We start from the raw sequence: 23,830 nt of genomic DNA on the forward strand, positions 1-23,830 counted from the left end.
CATGTACCCAGAAAAAAATTATTACGTTTGATTAATGTTCATGTTAAAGGTTAAATAACTGTCAATAGTTATCCTCCCTATCCGTGTGGAAGTGGTAAGTTTTTGGCTTTTTAAGTTTAAAGGAAATAACTTGAAGGCTACCGTTTAGGTCGCTAGCTCTCTAGTTTGCGAGTTAGCATGTGTCTCAAGACCCTGCAGTTGCGCAATATGTTGTAAATAAAAAGTATAAATGTGACTATAGTCGTGTTTTGTCATGTCGACAGGGCTCTAATAATGCTTTGTTCATTTTAATCTGAAAAAAGTAATTTGTCTACCCACAAACTATATGTGGTTTCTTAATTTTTTAATTATTTGCCGTTTTATTATGATTATATTTATTGATTGATTTTCTTTATTCTTGATCTTATTTTGTGTAGAAAAAGAAAAATGAAGATATTTGAGAACAGTGGAATGTTTTATCAGAGCTTTTATTGTAGAAAATCGGAACCAAAGCAAAGTTTATTGATTTTTCTGTTTTTAATAAATGTGTGTGTTTTTTTTTTTTGGAAAACCTGATGAGGCCCAGCCTCGCCCAGACCCTAGCTCCAGTGGCCCCCAGGTAAATTGAGTTTGAGACCCCTGTTGTAGATTGTGTGTTCCTGCTGATTTCATTGAGCCTTGATCTTCAAGTCTTAATGCCACGTGTTGACATGGCTGGAATGAGAATAAGTATCTTCAAGTCTCGCCCAAAAGAGTCTTAGAAGTTTAAGTACCTCTGGGTCTTCTTCACAAGTGAGGGAAGGAAAGAACATGAGATCAACAGGCACACTGGTGCCTCGTCTTCAGTGATGTGGACTGCATTGGTTCACCTATCCTCATCTATGATCATGAGCTTTGGGTTGTAATGGAAAGGACAAGATCGTGGGTGCAGGTAGCCAAAATGAGATTTCTCCATAGGGTGGCTGGTGGGCAAAGAGCAGAGACAGGAACAACATGCACAAAGAACATTTGAATAGGCAAGATGAGGTGCAGGTACTCACAGTTATTGCAGACAAAAAGGAAAACAAAAGGCGACAGAGCAAAAAGGTCTCCGTGAACTATAAAGCTGGTAAGTATAAAAGAAGTCAGTAAATAAGACAGATCGTCTAGGTGACAGCGAGAACAAAACAATGGCAATGAACCAGCAACGTCAGATTGACTCCGCTGGGCTCATAAACCCATTGATTGTTAATAGACACCAGCTGTGAGACACTTCCTCTTTTCACACTCGGCAATACGAAATTAGAGTGCAGAACATCCATTTTCTCCTCCTACATGTGCCGTGTGATTGGCTGGCAACCAGTGTATACCGCATTTTGCCCGAAGACAGCTGGGATAGGCTCCAGCACCCTTGCAACCCTCGTGAGGATAAGCAGTAGAAAATGAATGAATGAATATCTTGTGTCATTATACAAAAATATTGAATTAAGGATCATCGCTGAATGAATAGCATGGAATTTCATACTTGACAATGTATGGCGCGCAGGACACTAGTTTGAGGCCCCCGCCTTGATATGAAAGTTTAATGTTAGTGCGGCCCGCGCAAGTTTGATATGGATGCTGTATGGTATCATGTACCCAGAAAAAATTATTACGTTTGATTAATGTTCATGTTAAAGGTTAAATAACTGTTAAAAGTTATCCTCCCTATCCGTGTGGAAGTGGTAAGTTTTTGGCTATTTAAGTTTAAAGGAAATAACTTGGAGGCTACCGTTTAGGTTGCTAGCTCTCTAGTTTGCAAGTTAGCATATGTTTCCAGACCCTGCAGTTGCGCAATATGTTGTAAATAAAAAGAGTATAAATGTGACTATAGTCGTGTTTTGTCATGACTACAGGGCTCTAATAATGCTTTGTTCATTTTAATCTGAAAAAAATAATTTGTCTACCCACCAACTATATGTGGTGGCTTAAATTTTAATTATTTGCTGTTTTATTATTATTATTATATTTATTTATTACTGATTGATTTTCTTTATTCTTGATCTTATTTTGTGTAGAAAAATAAAAATGAAAATATTTGAGAACAGTGGAATGTTTTATGGACAGGTTGAGCCCCTAAATGTCAGATTCAACAATGCCCCCCCCCCCCACCCCCTCCTCGGTCTCAACTTTTCTTCATATGTTCATACATGCCTAGTAAATGCAGATAAGAAAAATTAAGATGCAGAAATAGTTTTCACACTATGGCTTCCCACCACACAAAAGGTCCAGCTTGGTATAATGAGACATTTCCGCCTGACCTCACAATGACGCTGATCCATTTCAGACGTCGTCCCACCTGCTTGGCTGTCTCTCGTGCCCTCCAGGACTTGGCTAATTTAAATGAAAGGGGCATCAGGATTAAGGTGAGGTAAGGTAAGATCTACTTGCCACAAGGTATTCATGATTCATTTCTTTTCTCGTGCAGTCTGTTTGTTCTGAATGTATTATATGGAGTTTTTTTGTCATTTATTTTATATTCAATTTACGATGACAAGCTGAGGGGCCCCGGCTTGGATTTCAACTCAGACTTCTCTGTGTGGAGTTTGCATTTCTGCTTTCATATACAAAATCAAACTTCTTCTTTCTCTTTGGGATTTTTTCCCTTCATGGGGTCACCACAGCAAATCATGTCTGGTCTTCCTCTATACCAGGGGTCTCAAAGTCAATTTACCTGGGGGCCACTGGAGCTAGGGTCTGGGCAAGGCTGGGCCGCATCAAGTTTTCCAAAAAAAAACAAAAACAAAACGCATTTATTAAAAACAGAAAAATATACAAACTTTTTCAGTGCTTTGGTTCCGATTTTCTACAATAAAAGCTCTGATAAAACATTCCACTGTTCTCAAATATCTTAATTTTTATTTTGCTGCACAAAATAAGATGAAAAATAAATAAACAAATCAAGAATAAAGAAAATCAATCCATCAGTAATAAATAAATAAATATAATAATAATAATACAATGGCAAATAATAAAAACTTAAGAAACCACATATAATTGGTGGGTAGACAAATTATTTTTTTCAGATTAAAATGAACAAAGCATTATTAGAGCCCTGTAGACATGACAAAACACGACTATAGTCACATTTATACTCTTTTTATTTACAACATATTGCGCAACTGCAGGGTCTTGAGACACATGCTAACTCGCAAACTAGAGAGCTAGCGACCTAAACGGTAGCCTTCAAGTTATTTCCTTTAAACTTAAATTGCCAAAAACTTACCACTTCCACACGGATAGGGAGGATAACTATTAACAGTTATTTAACCTTTAACATGAACATTAATCAAACGTAAGAATTTTTTTCTGGGTACATGATACCATACAGCACCTCAAACTACTGTCCTGCGAGCAACATTTGGCCCGCGGGCCGCGTGTTTGAGACCCCTGCTCTACATGTTCTACCTGGCAGCTCTAAACGCAACCCAACCATCTCAGTCTGGCCTCTCTGACTTTATCTCCAACATGTAATGTCCCTCTGATGTACTCGGTTCCTGATCTTATCCATCCTGGTCACTCCCAATAAGAACCTCAGCATCCGCATCTCTGCTGCCTCCAGTTCTGCTTCAACATGGCTAGTCTCACCACTGTTTTGTATACCTTTCCTTTCATTTTATATATACAAAATGAAACATGTTAGGCTGATTGTTTGTTCATAGGTGTCAGTCGTCTCAATGGTTGTTTGTAAAGTAACCACGAGGACATGTGGTCACCTTAACTGTAGATGAAAGATGTTGATGCAGCGTTGCCTTAGAGCTTCAACGTACTGAGAGCCTCCCTGATTCCTGATACAGGTAGAGAAATACTTGCCATATTTCGATGACAAAACTACAACAAAATATTTGGTCCTTTATACATCCTTGTATAGTAGATTATATGAAAACATTATTTCACATTGTTGTGACAAAACATGCCAATTCTTACTCCACGAGTCACCCATTTCCTCTATCTTACAGCCCAGTATATTCTGGTTTGTTCTTGCCAACAGCCCTAGATTAAAAATTCAAGGTAAATAAAGAGAAGCTTTGACATTTTCTGCACCTTCTTCTGTCAGGAAGAGATTGCTCATCCATATGAAATAATAATCAGAATCTACATCATTTTCAATGGAAATCCCATTTAGTTCTAATAAATCCATTTTGTCAGTCATTTTGTTTAAAGTGGCATAGATGGAGGGTGTGATGGACGTGCGGATGAAGCCAGAGAAGGCTTTTCCATCCTTTCAACCAGCCACATCATAACAGGGGAAGGCGGAAACTGACGTCATCGCAGATAGGCCATGTCAGAGGAAATAGAAAATCAACAGCGTACATGGAGCTACAATCAATTTACAAATTTACAAATGATCCCAAAGGATATCCAATATACACACTGCTTTTTTTTTTTTTTTTTTTTTTGAGTTGCACACCACACAAAACCGGACAAAGCACATGCAAGCATACTAGCATTGATGCCAGAGTGATGGGGTGTGCAAACGGTGAATGCATTCCTGAGCTGACGCAGAGGCGAGTTCAATGCCTTGGCGATTTGAAATACTAGAGAAACAGATAATATCTATTTATTTATCTGTACTGTATAGACTAAACATGAAACTGAAACCAGGACAATGCAACCAAATGGAGAGCATACATACAAGGGTATTCAAGTGTGAAATTGCATGTTGAGTCGTATAAATTTGTACATGCCGGCACGTCTGCCCTAACAATGAAAGTACAGTAAACCTCGGATATATCAGACTCGGATATATCGGAAATTCGCTCACAACGGACGGATAAAAAAGAACCGATTTTTCTGTAATGCATTTCCAATAAAAATTCATTGCATATATCAGATTTTTTATAACGGATTTCGCCTATTTCGGACAAAATCTCCAGTCCCGTTCCAATGCATTCCCATTAAATTTCCCTCGCATATATCGGATGGCCGCATCGTGGCGCTCCGATTCGCCGAATCGTGACAGGCCGCTATACGACGTCATTTGCAGCGTTTGCAGCGTTGCCTGCGCGTCCAGGTACATTGGAAACATAGTCAAGGAAGTGCCTTTTTATAACGGATAAAATCCGATTTACGCATATACCGGATATAAATCCGATATATGCGTAAAACGGACATTTTCCGGTATACGCATATAACGGATTTCGCTTATATTGGACAAAACCAGTGGGAACAATTGAATCCGATATATCCGAGGTTTACTGTACTCGCTGCCTCTTGCGACACCCCCGACAGTTCACCGCGACCCCACAAGTACACCCACCCTACTATTTGAGAAGCACCGTAGTATGCCAACAGCCATGAACGCCAAATTGTGCCGAAGTAATAAATGTCTATTTCACAAAACATAAAATAGATATATTTTTGTACAATCTATTTATCACAAATGTTAGCCAGTGGTGTTTTTTTTGTTTAAAAAAAACATAATTTGTAGTGAGCCCCTTGAGCATCCTAACGACTTTGAAGCTGTTATTTAAGGTAAAATGATTGCACGTTGGTACTTGCAGGTTGAGAGAACGGAGCTGTTATGAATACAAATGCAGTAAGAGGGGAAAACAAAGTGTGACCATCTGGCAACGCTGTTAGAAAGTGTGAAAATCCATCAACAAGTTCAAAAAGTAAAGAAACGCTATCTTTCACCTTCACCAACATTGCATTAGGCGATGCTTATGAGACGAACATTGAAATATTTCATATATTATTGAGCAGAGGTTTCACTATTGCAGCCTGCACCTCCTGCCAAGCTGAAGCTGCTCCATAAAAAGGATGACTTGTGTCACCCGGCCTGTTGATTGATCGGCGAACATAGCGAAAGAGGAAGTAAGGTTGATATGAGAACTTTGAGAGTGATGGTAGATGATGACAAGGAGACGGAGTCCTTTTCTTTCTCTTCATTGCTGGAAGGAATGTAGCGCGCCAAAGAGACACGGATTGATTAAATAATTGATTTTAGGTGCAATAGAGAGGAGCGATGCCTCCGCTGCATCCTTATTGTAACATTGCCGGATGACAATTGCAACATGTTACTTGTTGTTACTGCTGTTTGTGTGAGGCTCACTGAAATCAATTCAATTCTGTATTTTTTTTTTTTTTTTTTCTTGACAATATGGAAATAGAGGTGCAAGGTGAACATTCATCATTCACGATCTCATTATAGGCCTTATGCGTGTGTCAGGAGTTCAACAATTTAGAAAACGGTTTGCTTTATTTATTGCCAAGAGATCGGAGGTTACCACAATGGTATTTTGTGAATACTAATCTGCAACAGTGCTAACCTACGCAGCTCTGACTTATAAGATTGACGACCTCGGCTGTGCGTAGGCTTAAACAAATGCATATATTTAAATGTGTGAGAAGATGCTACGTTTAGCCATCATCTGCCATCTGTTTGCAAATAAATGATCGCGCTGGATAATTTGGCATACAATGGCAAACTGTATTTTGTTTCAAAGTGGAGAAAAAAATTAATCATCTATGCAATTATATAATAAAACATACATGTGAAAAAAACATAGCTTTATTAATCAGGCTTTAGATCAGGGGTCTCAAACTCAATTTACCTGGGGGCCACTGGAGCTAGGGTCTGGGCAAGGCTGGGCTGCATCAGGTTTTCCAAAAAAAAAAAAACAACATTTATTAAAAACAGAAAAATATACAAACTTTTTCAGTGCTTTGGTTCCGATTTTCTGATAAAACATTCCACTGTTCTCAAATATCTTACTTTTTATTTTTCTACACAAAATAAGATGAAAAATAAATAAACAAATCAAGAATAAAGAAAATCAATCATTAATAAATAAATATAATAATAATAATAATAATAATAATAATAATAATAATAATAATAATAATAATAATAATAATAATAATAATAATAATAATAAAACAGCAAATAATAAAAACTTAAGAAACCACATATAGTTGGTGGGTAGACAAATTATTTTTTTCAGATTAAAATGAACAAAGCATTATTAGAGCCCTGTAGACATGACAAAACACGACTATAGTCACATTTATACTCTTTTTATTTACAACATATTGCGCAACTGCAGGGTCTTGAGACACATGCTAACTCGCAAACTAGAGAGCTAGCGACCTAAACGGTAGCCTTCAAGTTATTTCCTTTAAACTTAAATAGCCAAAAACTTACCACTTCCACACGGATAGGGAGGATAACTCTTAACAGTTATTTAACCTTTAACATGAACATGAATCAAACGTAATAATTTTTTCTGGGTACATGATACCATACAGCATCCATATCAAACTTGCCGCACTAACATTAAACTTTCATATCAAGACGGGGGCCTCAAACTAGTGTCCTGCTGGCCACATTTGGCCCACGGGCCGCGTGTTTGAGACCCCTGCTTTTGATTCACTTACTTTACTTATGGACACTTCCGTAAATAAACCTCAATCTGTTTGGAAATATGATAATCAATTAAACCCTGCAGCCTCGGCTACATTGCAATGCCAAAATTAAACATTTGTTTTTCAAACAGTTATATTAACATATTGGAGCCATGACTTACTAACCAGAACATTCAATATTTCCTCTCTTTAAGACTTTTTTTGTTCGCCCCCCCCCCCAACTCCCAGGGGAAATACGTAAGTCTTTTTCTGTTTAATGCTTCATAAGAGCCTGAGGGCAACAGCAGGATTGGACCGTTCTCTCTGGTTTATTCGCTTTGAGGATACTCAGGATCACACAAGTAGACATGTGTCATCTATTGTTTTGCTACAAATATTGATTCTAAAAAAAAAAAAAAAAACGTACAAAAAAAAAGAAGTCTAAATTCTATTTAATTGTAGTTGCATTTTACTTAAGTATAGTGAAACACTCTTAGAGACGAGTCTCTTGGAGATTTAATTGAGATGTACAGTATGTATACAGTGGATGCCAACATACGGCATTCATGGCCTTGCAAATTTGCAGGTTTTTGATCAAAATTTTAATTTCTCTCTAAAAATTGGTTGTTTTTTTTTTCTAAATAGATGTCAAAATGTTCAACCTGCCCGCATTTTTTATATGTTTGTCTTTATGCTTCACTGATAACGTCTTTGGGTCAAGTTTCGAGATTTCACATTGTGTTTGGTGGTCCTTGAATGCATCATAGTTGTTGTGAGCAGCATAAGTTACAGATTGTCTACATTGGGACTCAGATTCGATCTGCTCATCAATCATCTTACATTATCCTTCAATTGTGGTGAATACATATACAGTTTAGATTTTAAAATGCTTTTCATAAATGAATGAGGCATACTGAAGAGAAAGTGGGAGGGGTTCTGGAGCTGAATTTAATCTACTAATTCCAAAAGTCACTTTTGTATATACACTATTGTATATGTTGATCCAAAATCAGAAGAAAACATCAATGTCAAGTTAACAGGATGTTTTTTTAAATAGCCATTTTCATGGACGTATCAATTACTGTTGGACATCCCAACATTCCCAACCTAAGTCAAAGCCGCTGTCATCTCCAACCTCACGTTCTTGTCAAAGGGCCTGGAGAAGATTAAAGTCTCGCAGCTGCAGAACCATCTCGAATGAAGCAATTTGTTTGAGAAGTTCCAGTCAGGTTTTCGCTCAGCCCACAGCACGGAAGCAGCCTGGCTTAGGGTGATGAATGGCCTCCTGGTGGCAGCTGACGTGGGATAACTTAAGACTTATTTGTTCTTCTCAACCTAACAGCGCCCCTTTGGCACATTGGACCATACCATCCCTCCAGACAGCCTCCACAACATTGCTGCCGTGCTAGTCCTACCTATCCTATTTGTCAGGACAGAATCTGTTTTGCTGTCCAAGCTGCTCCCTGTCACGTGGTGTTCCGCATGGGTCAATCCCCAGCCCTATACCGTTCATCGCCTACATGGTAAGCCTTGGTCATGTCTTCAGCAAGCGTGTGTTGTTCTTTCACTGCTATGCTGATATCACACAACGATATATAAAAAAACGTCTCTGACTCATCTCACCAGAGGCCTCGAGGAGAAAGGGCATTGATGAACAACTTTCTCCCGCTAAACAGCAGCAAACGAAGGCATTCCTTTTGGGTACTTCTCACAACCCAAACAAGGCTTACTCACTTCGCAAACATCTGCCGGCTACCTATCTCCAGGCAGCACGTGTTTAGTCACATTTGGCTTATCTGTTTAAAAAAATGATAGTAGGTGCTTGTACAAACTAAATAATTGGTAAACAATACACCAGGAAGCCCACTGGTATGCAACAGCTACGACTGTTTCTAAGTTCTAGTAACTGTGTCGTAATAAGTTGTCATTTGATGCTATTCCTTTTTGATTTGAAGGTTATCAACCTAACTTGTGCTCTTGTAAAAAGTGTGAAATAAAACTCCATAAAATATACTGGAATTGAGTTGATAAAGTGCAAAAGAAGAAGAAAGCTCCTAGCCAAACTTCAGCTGACCTAAGATTCAGTAAAATGGAGGATCCATTTTCAGAACCATTGAGGCAGTGGAATAGTGTTAAGTGGTCCTTCAGAAGGAAAGTTAACTTATTCCCCAAAAGAGCAGTTAAGATGATGGAAAGTGAGTACCATGGGGGGGCCGAGTCGTTTACGAAACTGCATCACGGTACTGGAATGGCCTACCTGTACAGCTATAAGAAGTGCAGATCCTGGACTCTATTTTCCGTATGATGCTTTGAGTGCAGATCCAGGAAGTAGTAAATTGGACTACTGAAGTGGAAGATAATATCACATTTAGAAGTCTTACACTATGGAGGACCAAAACTGCCAAAATAATAAATAAATATATAAAATATATGTTTCCCATCAGAAATATTGTACATATTTGTACATATACATACATTTAGGCCGCAGAAGCTGTAGTAATTCAATACCTGATCAAACATACTTAAGATTTGTCAGATCAAATATGACTGTTGTGTAATATGGAGGACCAAAACTGCCAAAATAATAAATAAATAAATAAATAAAAGTGGAAATAAAAACAAAAATGAAAAAAAATATCAAAAAATTAAATACAAAAAAATTAATATAAATGGAAATAAAAACAAAAATAAAAAATATATACATAAATAAATAAATAAAAGCAAAAATAAATACAAAAATAAATGTAGAAATAAATACAAAAATAAATATATAAATAGAATTACATATCAATAAATAAATAAAAGCACTCTGCTCTCATATGTATTTATTTCATGCAGCAGACAATGTCAGCTTGAAATGCAGAAGGAAAAACTATTCAAATGAGGGGGCGGTCCTAAGTGTGTCTTGGCTTGAACTGTTCGCCTATTGGTTGATCGACATGTGAGTGCGAAAATCGACTAGGTATGCCTGCAAACAGCCACAGCAAGAGGAAGTCACCACACCACTCTCAATGGCGGTAAATATGGCTGCAATCTCCAGCTCGGACACCGACTTCCTGGTGGACCCCGCCATTATTGTCCCGGTAAATGTATACTTTTCTCCCTGTATACTTCCTCTTGCTGTGGCCGTTTGCAGGCATACCTAGTCGATTTTCGCACTCACATGTCGATCAACCAATAGGCGAACAGTTCAGCCCAAGACACACTTAGGACCGCCCCCTCATTTGAATAGTTTTTCCTTCTGCATTTCAAGCTGACATTGTCTGCTGCATGAAATAAATACATATGAGAGCAGAGTGCTTTTATTTATTTATTGATATGTAATTCTATTTATATATTTATTTTTGTATTTATTTCTACATTTATTTTTGTATTTATTTTTAATTTTTTAATCTTGTTTTTTATTTTTGTATTTATTTTTGCTTTTATTTATTTATTTATGTATATATTTTTTATTTTTGTTTTTTTGTATTTATTTTTTTGATATTTTTTTTCATTTTTGTTTTTATTTCCACTTTTATTTATTTTCATTCATTCATTTTCTACCGCTTTTTCCTCACGAGGGTCGCGGGGGGTGCTGGAGCCTATCCCAGCTGTCTTCGGGCGTAAGGCTGGGTACACCCTGGACTGATCGCCAGCCCTTTTATTTATTTATTTATTTATTATTTTGGCAGTTTTGGTCCTCCATATTACACAACAGTAATATTTGATCTGACAAATCTTAAGTATGTTTGATCAGGTATTGAATTACTACAGCTTCTGCGGCCTAAATGTATGTATATGTACAAATATGTACAATATTTCTGATGGGAAACATTATTTGGTTAGCATCCATTTTGGTTAGAGCCTGGCCTTCTGTAATGAATTAATGACGCTAACCAAGGGTCCACTGTACTTTATAAAACAATTTTAAATAAGCAATAATCCAAGAGCTGAACATTTGAAATATGGAACCTCTTCATACGTATATATAGACAGCAAGATCATGTACAAAATGAGATGCTTCACCATGCAGCCTGTCTTGATTTGCCACTTCTCGCCCACTGAGCACTCGTGCAGATCTGCTGAAATTGCTTCTGACATGTGTGAGGGAGGAACAGAAAATGAGGGATTCGGGAAGAATGTCAGAATGAGATGAAGTTATCACCACCATCATTCAAAAGTGAAAAGCAACCCAGTTACAGCCGCTTTAATCATTAAAAAAAAAAAAATTATAAGCATGTATCAGATGATAGACGTTTTCACTCATAAACCAGCATCCCCGCACCAGACCTTCTCCCAGCTTTGATGAGGAACGTAATAGCGTGCTCGGAGATGTAGTCTATCAGTCACATGCATGGCTCTCAACGTGTTGCTGGTAACACTTGTAGCTGCGACTATTACTGTTATTAATAGAAGCTGATATTTACGTATAATGAATTTCATTGTATATTAAAAATTGATGATCTTTGGTTCAAAAGATAATATTCACCCTTATGTTCACCATAAGACTGATAATTTCTACATTTGTGTTAATACAGGTTAAATGTGTAGCATACATGTTCCACTGTTAAAAAAAACCAACACCTTTTTTTTACATGTTTATGTCTTTTTAATTGCTGAAATTCCACACTTTGTTCAGTGCTCCCTGAACGCACCAAAATTGTGCTGTACTAGTGAAAGTTACATTCCAGCTGTACATCTTACATTGTCATTCATTAGGGGTGAGTACTTATACATATATTATCATTTAAAATAAGCGTGTGAGGCACACAAGAGTGTTCTTAAGCCAAATATAATCTAGTAATAATAACAACCACTCCTATTGTAAATATTGATCAAAATCGGAGGTAAATGTCAACATCAAGAGGGCTCGAGGGGAAATAGACATTTTTACGGGCATCTTTTCACCATTTGCTGGTAGTCCAGGAAGCTAAGCCCTCATATATATATATTTTTTTTAAATAAAAAAAACCTTCTTTATTATTCAGATAGTCACATACCTATACTGTATCTTTAACAAAAGTTATCCTTTCACTTGTAGCAGCTAGTTATGTAGGCTAGCGGCTAGTTTGTTTAATGTCATGAACTCCACTATAGAAATGTGTGTTTTATACACTTCCGTTTCTTAAACTATTATATCATGATGAATTGGAAAATGTGCCCATTGCTGAAACCTTTTGAATATGTTGCCTTGACTTCGGCTGTATTGTCTTTTGCATAATCATTTTAAATTCTTGTATATCGCTAATGTTTCATAGCTAATGCTAATTGGATGTAACACACAAAGTGTGTCCTACAGAACGCTATGTAGCTATTTACCGATACTCAGGTAATGTATACAACTATTGAGGAATTATGTGTAATTATCTTTATTGGCATATTGAATATAATTATACTAATCATTAATTCATAATAGTATTTTAAATTGTATTTGTTAGATTTTATATGTACATTAGTTGTTTTATTGAAAGAGGTATATTGTTTTGACTTGTATGTACATAAATACTCCTATTTATAAATATAGTACATATTTTTAAAAATATATTTATAGTAGAAGGTCGATCTTTGGGACCTGGTCATTTTAAAAGTAGCTCAAAAAAAGTGTGAACACCTTTACCAGATAAGAACAACTTTATAAAATGTGATTTTAAGAATAAAGGGTGTATATGTTCTCCATAACCACCATTTTGCATTATCCTAACTTACCTTTCTTTAAACACAGTGTACTTTTACAGTTATTTCCTCCATATCTCCACATAGTAAGTTGGATATGGTAGAAGCAGAGAGTAAGTAAAGAGTGATATTTGATATTTCACTCAGGTTGCAAGAATGTCATTGCACAGAAAATAAAATTGGAAATTTATTATTTCAACTAATGCGTTCTAAGAATGTAAAAATAGGAAATCTAACATAAAAAAACAGAGACATTAACTAAAACGTGCATGGCTGTAGACTTTTTAAAAATTAATTATTAAGCTTTTTGTCATATTTTTTTCGTGATCAGATGTGAGAATCCCAATGGCAAAATCCACACGCAAATGCCATGATTGTACTATTCAGTTAGATCAGGGGTGGGCAAACTTTTTGACTCGTGGGGGGGTGGGGGGGGGGGGGGGCAGACTATATACTAATTTACACGTGACAGTCCATTTGTACACGTATATTTTTAGACATATTTTACACGTAAAAGTGTCATGTAGTCTGCTATATGTGCACTTTGAGATCATTTATTTGATGTAAAGTGCGTTATAAATTTATTTTTATTATTATTATTATTATTACGACCAGTCCAGGTGTACCCCGCCTCTCGCCCCAAGAAGCTGGGATAGGCTCAGCACCCCTGCGACCCTCGCGAGGAAAAGCGGTAGAAAATGAAATTATTATTATTATTATTATTATTATTATTATTATTATTATTATTATTATTATTATTATTATTATTATTATTATTATTATTATTATTATTATTATTATTATTATTATTATTATTATTATTATTATTATTACGACCAGTCCAGGGTGTACTCCGCCTCTCACCCCAAGGCAACTGGCATAGGCTCCAGCACCCCCCGCGACCCTTGTGAGGATAAGCGGTAAAAAATGAATTATTATTATTATTATTATTATTATTATTATTATTATTATTATTATTATTATTATTATTATTATTATTATTATTATTATTATTATTATTATTATTATTATTATTATTATTATTATTATTATTATTATTATTACGACCAGTCCAGGGTGTACCCCGCCTCTCGCCCCAAGACAACTGGGATAGGCTCCAGCACCCCCGCGACCCTTGTGAGGATAAGCGGTAAAAATGAATGAATTATTATTATTAGTATTATTATTACGACCAGTCCAGGGTGTACCCCGCCTCTCGCCCCAAGACAACTGGGATAGGCTCTAGCACCCCCGCGACCCTCGTGAGGATAAGCGGTAGAAAATGAATGTATTATTAATATTATTTTAATTATTATTATTATGTACTTGTGTCCCTTTTTTCAGGAGCATTTTGTAAACATCAGACCACATCAAATAACGAAATTGATAAAACAGCTACTTCGACCATCAAAAGGTTGGCTCATGCCATGATGCCAGGTTGTACGTTGAGTTTCAATGAAATATTTTGGAAAGAACAGGCGGGCCATATTCAAACACTTGGCGGGCCGGATGTGGCCCCCGGGCCGTAGTTTGCCCACCCCTGAGTTAGATAGTATTGTGGCTGCTGATGTCACACTATAACATTAATATGATAGTTTGCCCTCTTTTATGCTCATCTTCTTTCCAGGAGCAACGTCATGTAACAGGCTCACATTTAACCGGACATTTGATGGGCTGCGTTTGCCATTTGCAGCACTACAGCTATCAGAAGTGTCAGCAGCATGTAGATGTGACCTGCTGACACAGCAAGCTATAAACACTTTGGCAAGGGAGGGGCACCGATGACAGAATCCACTCTGCTTGCCCACTGAGGTGATGCCAGTCACTTTTCAACACATAAATAAAAAAGGCACGAGGCAGGCAGACAAAGTAGAGGTGTGTATTAAACCTCGTCTGGGCCACCGGCCATTATCTAAGCTTCTAAATAAACTCTCACCCACATCTGACCTGTGGACTGAATTAGGGAGTGTTTTATGTCTTTTCCAGCACGTACACCAATGAGCATCACTAAAAGCTATCCAGGCTTCATGGATTGGACACGGTTCAGCTCATAACCATTGCAAGAGAGTCGCTGTGTAATATATAAATATATTTTTCATTTCAGAACCAATTCAGAAGGGTGACAACTTCTTTCATGTATGTAATAAGGCTACAGGCAGACAAGTTCCACAATCACCAAGGGAGCTCAACAAAATGGAAAAAGGGAGTGCAAAAGTAGAAGGAGGACTACAAATTACCACAACACATAAAAAAAAAATCCAGTGGTTTGCAGCCACTATCAGAATATTTACCGACACTTTGTTCCATAAAATTGTATTCATTTATCCCCAACAGTCTATTTTTATATCTTCATTTTGTAGCATGTCTTAGCTCAGATCTCAGCTTCTATACTATGTGTTGCCATGTCAATCTAATCTGCCCACGGCCTTCAGCGTCTGCAGTGCTGGCCTGTGTCACCTAAACACTACTAGTAATAGGGCTTTTCTTGAAAGATATCGGTTCATAGTACAGTAAACCTCGGATATATCGAAATTCGCTCACAACGGACAGATAAAAAAGAACCAATTTTTCTGTAATGCATTTCCAATAAAAATTCATTGCATATATCGGATTTTTTATAACAGATTTCGCCTATTTCGGACAAAATCTCCAGTCCCGTTCCAATGCATTTCCATTAAATTTCCCTCGCATATATCGGATGGCCGCATCGTGGCGCTCCGATTCGCCGAATCGTGACAGGCCGCTATACGACGTCATTTGCAGCGTTTGCAGCGTTGCCTGCGCGTCCAGGTACATTGGAAACATAGTCAAGGAAGTGCCTTTTTATAACGGATAAAATCCGATTTACGCATATACCGGATATAAATCCGATATATGTGTAAAACGGACATTTGCCGGTATACGCATATAACGGATTTGGCTTATATCCGACAAAACCAGTGGGAACAATTGAATCCGATATATCCGAGGTTTACTGTAATAGGATTTATTCATTTATCATCAATTTCTATACCAACTAAATTAAAAAAGTGGGGTTCGGCAGCTGTCCAGAAGTCCTCGGGAGCGCTTGGGAGTATGACCGATCAGAGTGGAGTGGGTGTGCTTGGAGGCGGGCCGTGGATGGAATAAACGACAACACACCATTTGGAAGGAAGCAGCAAATCCAAGCAAACACAGCTGGAATAGGTGCAGATTCCGGAAGATCTACAAAGCTTTCTGTGCTGCTCAAAAGTCCACAACTCAATACAAAGGGGTGAAAATGGGCATAGTGGGCCCCCTGGTAGAAAATTACGATGACAAAATATAGGAGTCGACTTTTTTTTTTTGTGACTCACTTTTTTGGAATCACTATTCCTGTTGCTCCACCGCGTAGCTCCTTGGTTTTGGTGACATTTAGCACTGGATAGCTTTCCTTAAAAGTTCTCATGAGGTTATCGACTGCCTGTTGGTAGTCACACAGTGATTTGCTGTCAGTCACATGACAAACCAGACCCTTATCATGTGCAGACTTTAATAGAGTCATTCCTTTTTTGCTGTAGTTGAGGTTGTTGATGAACATACAGAAGAGAATGGGGGACAAAACACACACTTGGGGTACCCCAGTCAGCACTGCAGCATGTCCTGTAGAAAACTCTGATACTGTATATACTTCTGTCTACTATAATGGGTAATATGAGTGTAAAGGTTGACTGTGTGGGTGTTATTTCATGTCCAGAGGGCTCTAAATCCTATAACCTTTATTTAGAAGATCGTAAACATGTTTTCAATGCTCTATGTAAAAATTCCATTCATAAGAAGGAACCCTGCTTCAGGGAAATGTACTTATCACGGTCATGTGCAGAACAAATTTCTGTCATTTAAACAGAATCTTAACATAGACAATTTGAGGTCGTCTTTGGTTTATCTATACTTGCAATCTGTGATATAACATAATAAGCCTTAAAGCTGGTGGGCCATCACTCGTGAGTTTTAGAACTTCTTATCAAAATAATCTAGATGTTCAAGTGATTATTAACATATTAGACAAGCAGGGGAAGATCATTAACTGAGGTCTTTGACTTCTTATTTTGACAGGGTGTTGCAATCTTTTGCAAGATTTTGGATTCTGATGCTTCTCCCGAGCAAGCTGGCATTAGCAAATATGAATATATTGAAAGAGAAAATATTTTTAACAGCACTGAAATAATAATAAAAAAACACTGTGATTATTATTAGTATTAAAGTGGAAGTTGTTTACCGCTTTAATATTCATATCTTTGTGATGAAAACCATCATTTTCAGCTTCATCTCTAAAACGACTGCATCCTTGGCTGACTTTCACGGTAGCAGTGCGCCTGTCGTCAATGTTTGTTCTGGCAGTGAAAACGTTCCACACCTCCAGCAGATTTGATAAAAACTACAGTATTTGAAGTTATTTTCTCCGTTTCACTGGGCTTAACTCCACGTCAAAAAGCTTTCCTCCTGTCTTCCGGAATCAATCTGCACATGCGCGGTAACATGGAATAGTTCATTGTATGGAAAGGTAGGGGTTAAAACGCCTAGAGTGTTCATTTTGATGTAGCTTCAAGCATTAAGACAAAACAGTAGTATGTACTTGAAATTGAAGAAATTAAATCAATAATCGCTTTTTATGAGACGTTTGGGGGCCCCTGGAAATGTCATGGCCTCAGGCAATTGTCTGTGTTTGCCTAATGGTATGTCCGCCCCTGGCTATACTTACATTTGATTTTGTATTCACCTGTAGACCTTTACAGGAGGTGTACTTTGTATACAGAAATAGAGTATTTGTATCCCCTCTTCAACAAGCATATCGTTCATATCGATATAGACTGGATTTGATGTGGAGGTCTCATGTTTCAAGATGGCGCCACCTGCGTGTTAAGTGTTAAGTAAGGCAGCTCTGTATCATTTATAGCCGAGCGAACAGAGAAACCACAGAAATACGGAGGAGGAGAGGCTGCATAGCGGGAGTGAAAGGTGAAAAAGACGGTATAAAGGTTGTTGTATAAAGATGGTATTAACCATGTTTACCATCTATCATCATGGGGAACGGGAAATGGAAATGTGAATGGCGCTAACCCAGCTGCAAAGAGACTACCTTGAGTGCAGCATGATTGCACTGAAGATTGAACATTATATATAATTTTTTATAGATTTATTTTAAAAAAGGGAATATAGTATTTTATTGCATCTTCTATCATCCGCTTAAAAAATGATGCTGACACCATTCATACGATTGTGAATGGAACCCGAAAGTGGCAAAAAAAGCACAATATATTTCTTATTTTTGGCATCCAGACCCCTTTTTTATGTTCTGTGGTTATCATCACACTTCTCTTATCTGCCATAATTGGTCTCACTCTGTGGTGGTGTCACAAAAAAGACCAATAAAACAAAGCAATTATGGAGTTAATGTTAAGATGTGGCTGAACAGTGGATAGCGCGCAGGAGCTGGGTTCGATTCCCCGCTTGGGCATCTCTGTGTGAAGTTTGCATGTTCTCCCTTTCGCCGGGTACTCCGATTTCCTCCCACATTCCAAAAACATGCTAGGTTAATTAGCGACTCCAAATTGTCCATAGGTATGAATGTGAGTGTGAATGGTTGTTTGTCTATATGTGCCCTGTGATTGGCTGGAGACCAGTCCTGGGTGTACCCAGCTTCTTGTCTAGCTCCAGCATGCCCGGATAAGCAGTACAGAAAATGGACTGAGGTTAAGATGTTCACAAGATGATGACTTCCTGGTTGGTTTCCTCCACATTGTCATCGGCTAGGTGTCAAAAAGAACACAATTTATTTCATTCTTGATGCTTTTAGCGTAATCAAAACAAGCCACACCTCTGTTAAGTCCTGCGAACTGAGGCAAATGTAGTGTCCCCACAGTCACACCCTTACAATAACTCCAACTCTCACACACATCCTTCCTCAACACTCGCAACAAGACATGACAAAGCACACTCACGGCAGGTGCATTCATGGACTTCTGGATGCCGAACATCATTGTCAGATTAAGACCGCTGGACATCCGTGAGTAACAGCGGCTAATAAAATTCATTGAAGTGCAGCAGAGGTTCATATAAATATGGACGGCCGCAAGCTTAGCATGAAGATAGAACAACAGCCACGGACTTGAGAGGCACTTCATTAACAGTCAGTTTCGTCTCACCATCGCATATTACAAGACAAACAACGCTCTTCTGGTCTTCACAATAGAGATGCTGTGCTTTACATCCCGTCTGAATACATTAAACTAACTAAGGGTCTCTTAAATGCTTCCCCCACAGCAAAAATAAACATCTTTGTTCTGCAACAATATGAACAAAAATAAGGGTCTCCGAAAAGCTGCTCGGACCAGCAATCTTCTACTTTCTACACACACAAAAAAAGCAATGGCTAAGATGGCCCAATTACATTGTGCAGGATAAAGGTGATGTACAGTAAACCTCGGATATATCGGACTCGGATATATCGGAAATTCGCTCACAACGGACAGATAAAAAAGAACCGATTTTTCTGTAATGCATTTCCAATAAAAATTCATTGCATATATCAGATTTTTTATAACGGATTTCGCCTATTTCGGACAAAATCTCCAGTCCCGTTCCAATGCATTTCTATTAAATTTCCCTCGCATATATCGGATGGCCGCATCGTGGCGCTCCGATTCGCCGAATCGTGACAGGCCGCTATACGACGTCATTTGCAGCGTTTGCAGCGTTGCCTGCGCGTCCAGGTACATTGGAAACATAGTCAAGGAAGTGCCTTTTTATAACGGATAAAATCCCATTTACGCATATACCGGATATAAATCCGATATATGCGTAAAACGGACATTTCCCATATAACGGATTTCGCTTATATCGGACAAAACCAGTGGGAACAATTGAATCCGATATATCCGAGGTTTACTGTATCTCTTAGTTTTACTATTCTTCCTGTACTGTGTTAGAAAATGACAACACTCTTCTAAATACCTTTAACCCCAATTAACCCATTAGTTAATTAGTTAGTTCAGGTAAACTGCAGAAACATTGCTAAGAGACAGACAAATTATATCGTGCTCTGTAGTATGTTGTAACTGTATACTGTCATTTATCCTTGTCAATAAAATGCAGTGAAAATGGCCAAATTTCAGACATGGTGATTAATCATGATTAACTCATGTGTAAATTACTAATTGCATTTTTTTTCAACCCATCCCTATCCACCCCAACTCCATATCGCCTGCACATCTGTGCCTCAACTGCAAATTGTTGCTGAAATAATATACAGCAAACACAAATTGAGATATGCAACCGACTCACATAAATGAAGAATGCGTCCATGCAAAGCACAGTTAAAATAATATTTATTTGATCTTTTGGAATATGTAGAGAAGTAAACATTTGTTTTTCCGTCAGAAATGTTAGAAAAGGAAAGAAGGTTGTTGTGCCGTCATGCTCCATGACAGCATTGTTCATTATGCCAACAGTTCATGTTCATGTTCTTAATACTTGTGTGAAAATGAGGCGCCACACGATAATATTGTACTGTTTTCCACATATTTACAAGAAAAGACAAATATTTAACCTAAGGCTATAAATGTAAAGATGGATATCTTGTGCGGATGTAGACTGTGGAGGCTAAGTGTGTGTAATGTGTATTTTTGTTAGTCTGCCAGCAGCAGATAAAAGTGAGTAAAAGGATGGAGGAGGTTTTTTAATGCGGTTGACTTTGGTGGCGGAAAAGATCAAATCTGCCTGATAGTAAAATGAAGGAGGAAGAGAAAGACACTTGGGCAGAGAGAATCAGTCCCATTGCCGAATACGGAATTAGACCACACACACACACATACATTCTGAGTGGCAGTGGAGATTAACACACTTCACCAACACATTTCCACATGTTATACACTTTCAGTCACCTCTTTCTCATCCACACAAACAGCTTCACACACCTCAGTGGATGTCCGGGATACAGTTTTCCATGTATTGTTTCACATAGAAGAAGAAAGTCCAAACAGATTTCCAGTATGGAGATGACTTCTTCCATCTGATGATGTTAGATGGTCATATAGTTTATATGAGCAACCAGGAACATCCCACTGAGTTTCACATATAGATTTTTTAAAAGTGTTTTTTTTTATTTTTTTAAAATCTTTTTGCCACTGAACCAGTAAGCAAGGAGCCCCTTTGTCCCATTGGAAACAAAGAAAATAAAGTCAGACGTACAATCCTTTTGTTTGATAGATAACAACAGTGAGGAGATTGTCAAAGTCTTGGCATTATGTTCAATGAACAAGGTCACGTAAATAAAGTGTCTGAATAAACCCTTCATCTCCTGAGCAGTTCGTCCTGGTGCAGCCATCACAGTGACGTTTGTGTCGCGTTTCAAAGAAGGGAGGAGTAAATCAATGTGTTTTAGGGGGTGGGGGGTCTAGTCAGAGCAAATATTGGAGTGTAAAATGATGCCTGACATTCTCGATATAAAAGCAGCATTCTAAACCCCTTTTCCTGCACCTTTAGTTCAGGCGGTTCTGCATCCGTTCATTCGGAGTGCAATCCCTGACACTAAAAGGTGTGAAAGCTCCCCAGGCCAGCACTTTTTCTCTGCAGCTCAGAAGCGCTTAAATAGGAATATGCAGGATGAAGTCTCTATTAAAGCCCATCAGAAAGAACGTTTCCAGGACTTACACAGGATCTTCTGGAAAGCTCTGCGGAAGTCCTGGTTGAAGATAGTGTAGATGACCGGATTTAATGAGCTGTTACAGTAGCCGATCCAGAAGAAGAACTTAAACAGAGTCTCTGGGATCTTGCACAGTTCTCTGCAGATTCCATACAGGCTGTAGGAGAAGAAAAAGGGGAACCAGCACACAACAAAAACCCCCATGACAACAGCAAGGACGAACGTAAAACGTTTTTCTCGAGCGGCCGAAACCTTCTTCCTGTTAACTGTGCTTCTACGTTTACGACGAGATGAAAATAACTCCATGGACTTGGAACTGGCGCAGGACTTCCTGCTGGAGAATTTTGATGCCGAGCTACTTTTCCGGCTGGACTTTCTGTCTTTTCTGTCATCGTTGCGATTTTTGGATGACGAGGAACTTTTCTTGGGCTTCTCATCTGACGAGCTACTGTCGTCAAAGTCGTCGTGGTGGTCAGTGTGTGGATTTTTGGAAGTGGTTGTCAAGGAGGAGCTAGCTGCGTGGTCCTTGCAGTGGCCGTTCTCGCATTCCTGCTCTTTAACACTCCCGCCACGGTTCGACTTAAATGAATCGGTTTTGCCTTGATCCGTTCGATCCATACCGTTTTCCTGTGGTGAATCCACGTCCCTTTTCTTCTCTGACATGGTTCTAGTCCTGGTTTTTGCCACTTGGTAGATCCGGATATAGACCAGAATCATGATGACACACGGGGCAAAGAAAGACCCGATACTGGAGTAGAGGATGTACCAGGTCTCATCGTTGATAATGCACTGGGGAGTTGCCTCATTGTTGCTCCGGTCCATTGATATCAACGGAGGGAAGGAGATAACAGCTGAGATCAACCAGACCACTACAATCATCCCTTTAACTCTTTTTGGCGTTCTCTTCAAATTGTACTCTACCGCCTGTGTCACCGACCAGTAACGATCCAAACTAATAGCACAGAGGTGCACAATGGACGAGGTGCAGAATAAAACATCCAGCGCCAGGTAGATATCGCACCAGATCTTGCCGAAAAGCCAATAACCCATGAGTTCGTTAGCCAGAGAGAAGGGCATGACCAAGGTGGCCACCAGGATGTCTGCGCTGGCCAGAGACACCAAAAAAAGATTCTGGGGCGGTTTCAGAGCTCTGCTTGTTAAAACGGCGATGACAACCAACACATTGCCGACGATCGTAAACAAAATGAGGAAACTGACAAGTCCAGCCAGACCCCAGATGGCGAGAGGGGTGTACTTGCTTTGCGAGGTGCTGTTAGCGGAGACGTTGTCTGCCTCCATCGCCTCCTCTAAAGCGGAGATATTTAAAAAATCCATTGTGGCATTTAGTTGATGGCTCCTAAAAAGTCAAATGTCCATGGTTAATGTGAAGCAGGATCAGGACTTCACAGCAAAAAAGCGACGATATCCAATGTCATTTTTCTTCTCTTTCCACTCGTGGACCTCCCACATCCTTCTACATAAATGCAAAACTAGACTGAGTATGAGTGTTAGTTCCAAAATAGGCGCACGATGCTCCACTGATCAGTGTCCATGCTCAGAGAGCGCACTCCCTTCTGAGCACGTCCTCGCTCCTACTGCCTGCTCCTGCATCTCTCCTCCTCCTCTTCCTCCGCTCCCCCGCGGAACGTTTGCGGCTGTGAGGCAGCGCAACAACCACGTGTCGTGGTTTTTTTTGTTTTTTTTTTCCAAGAGAAAGGATGGAGCTACTCCTCCCCACAAAAGAGATGAGAGCAATAATTGGAGAGAAAGGCGGAACCAAGTAATACAATACTTACTTTGGTCACAAGTCGTTTATTTCATGTAGCTGAGGATGTGCATCTTCACAGTTTATCACATGAATTTTACATATTTACGGCAGTGTGCATCATACTGCTGTGGAAACCACTGACAGTTCCACTGGAGGTCACATTGCTGTCAAGATGCACCGAGGAGACACACGGCTGCCTTTTTTCCTTCCGTGTGCACACTGGAGGTCACTATTGCAACAGCCAGCTCACACTTAAAAGTATGAGAATGATATTGACGCTATTGCATCCATTAAAAACATCAAATTATAGAATATTTATGCATATTATATGGATAAAAAACACCGGGCCAACTGGAGTGTGAATGAAAATTTAATTCTAGTTCAACTAAACATGGTAATGG

The 23,830-nt window shown here is 38.7% G+C and overlaps 1 protein-coding gene across 1 annotated transcript; it reads right to left on the reverse strand.

Moving 5' to 3' along the window:
- Window positions 1-20,166: 20,166 nt before the first annotated feature.
- On the reverse strand, window positions 20,167-23,287 carry adra2c (adrenoceptor alpha 2C). Its single transcript, XM_058077765.1, has one exon. The coding sequence runs from the start codon at window positions 22,994-22,996 to the stop codon at window positions 21,644-21,646; it is 1,353 nt and encodes a 450-aa protein (XP_057933748.1). The 5' UTR covers window positions 22,997-23,287; the 3' UTR covers window positions 20,167-21,643.
- Window positions 23,288-23,830: the final 543 nt, after the last annotated feature.

The sequence above is a fragment of the Doryrhamphus excisus genome, chromosome 1, assembly GCF_030265055.1.
Source record: "Doryrhamphus excisus isolate RoL2022-K1 chromosome 1, RoL_Dexc_1.0, whole genome shotgun sequence".
In the NCBI taxonomy this organism is placed as follows: Eukaryota; Metazoa; Chordata; class Actinopteri; order Syngnathiformes; family Syngnathidae; genus Doryrhamphus; species Doryrhamphus excisus.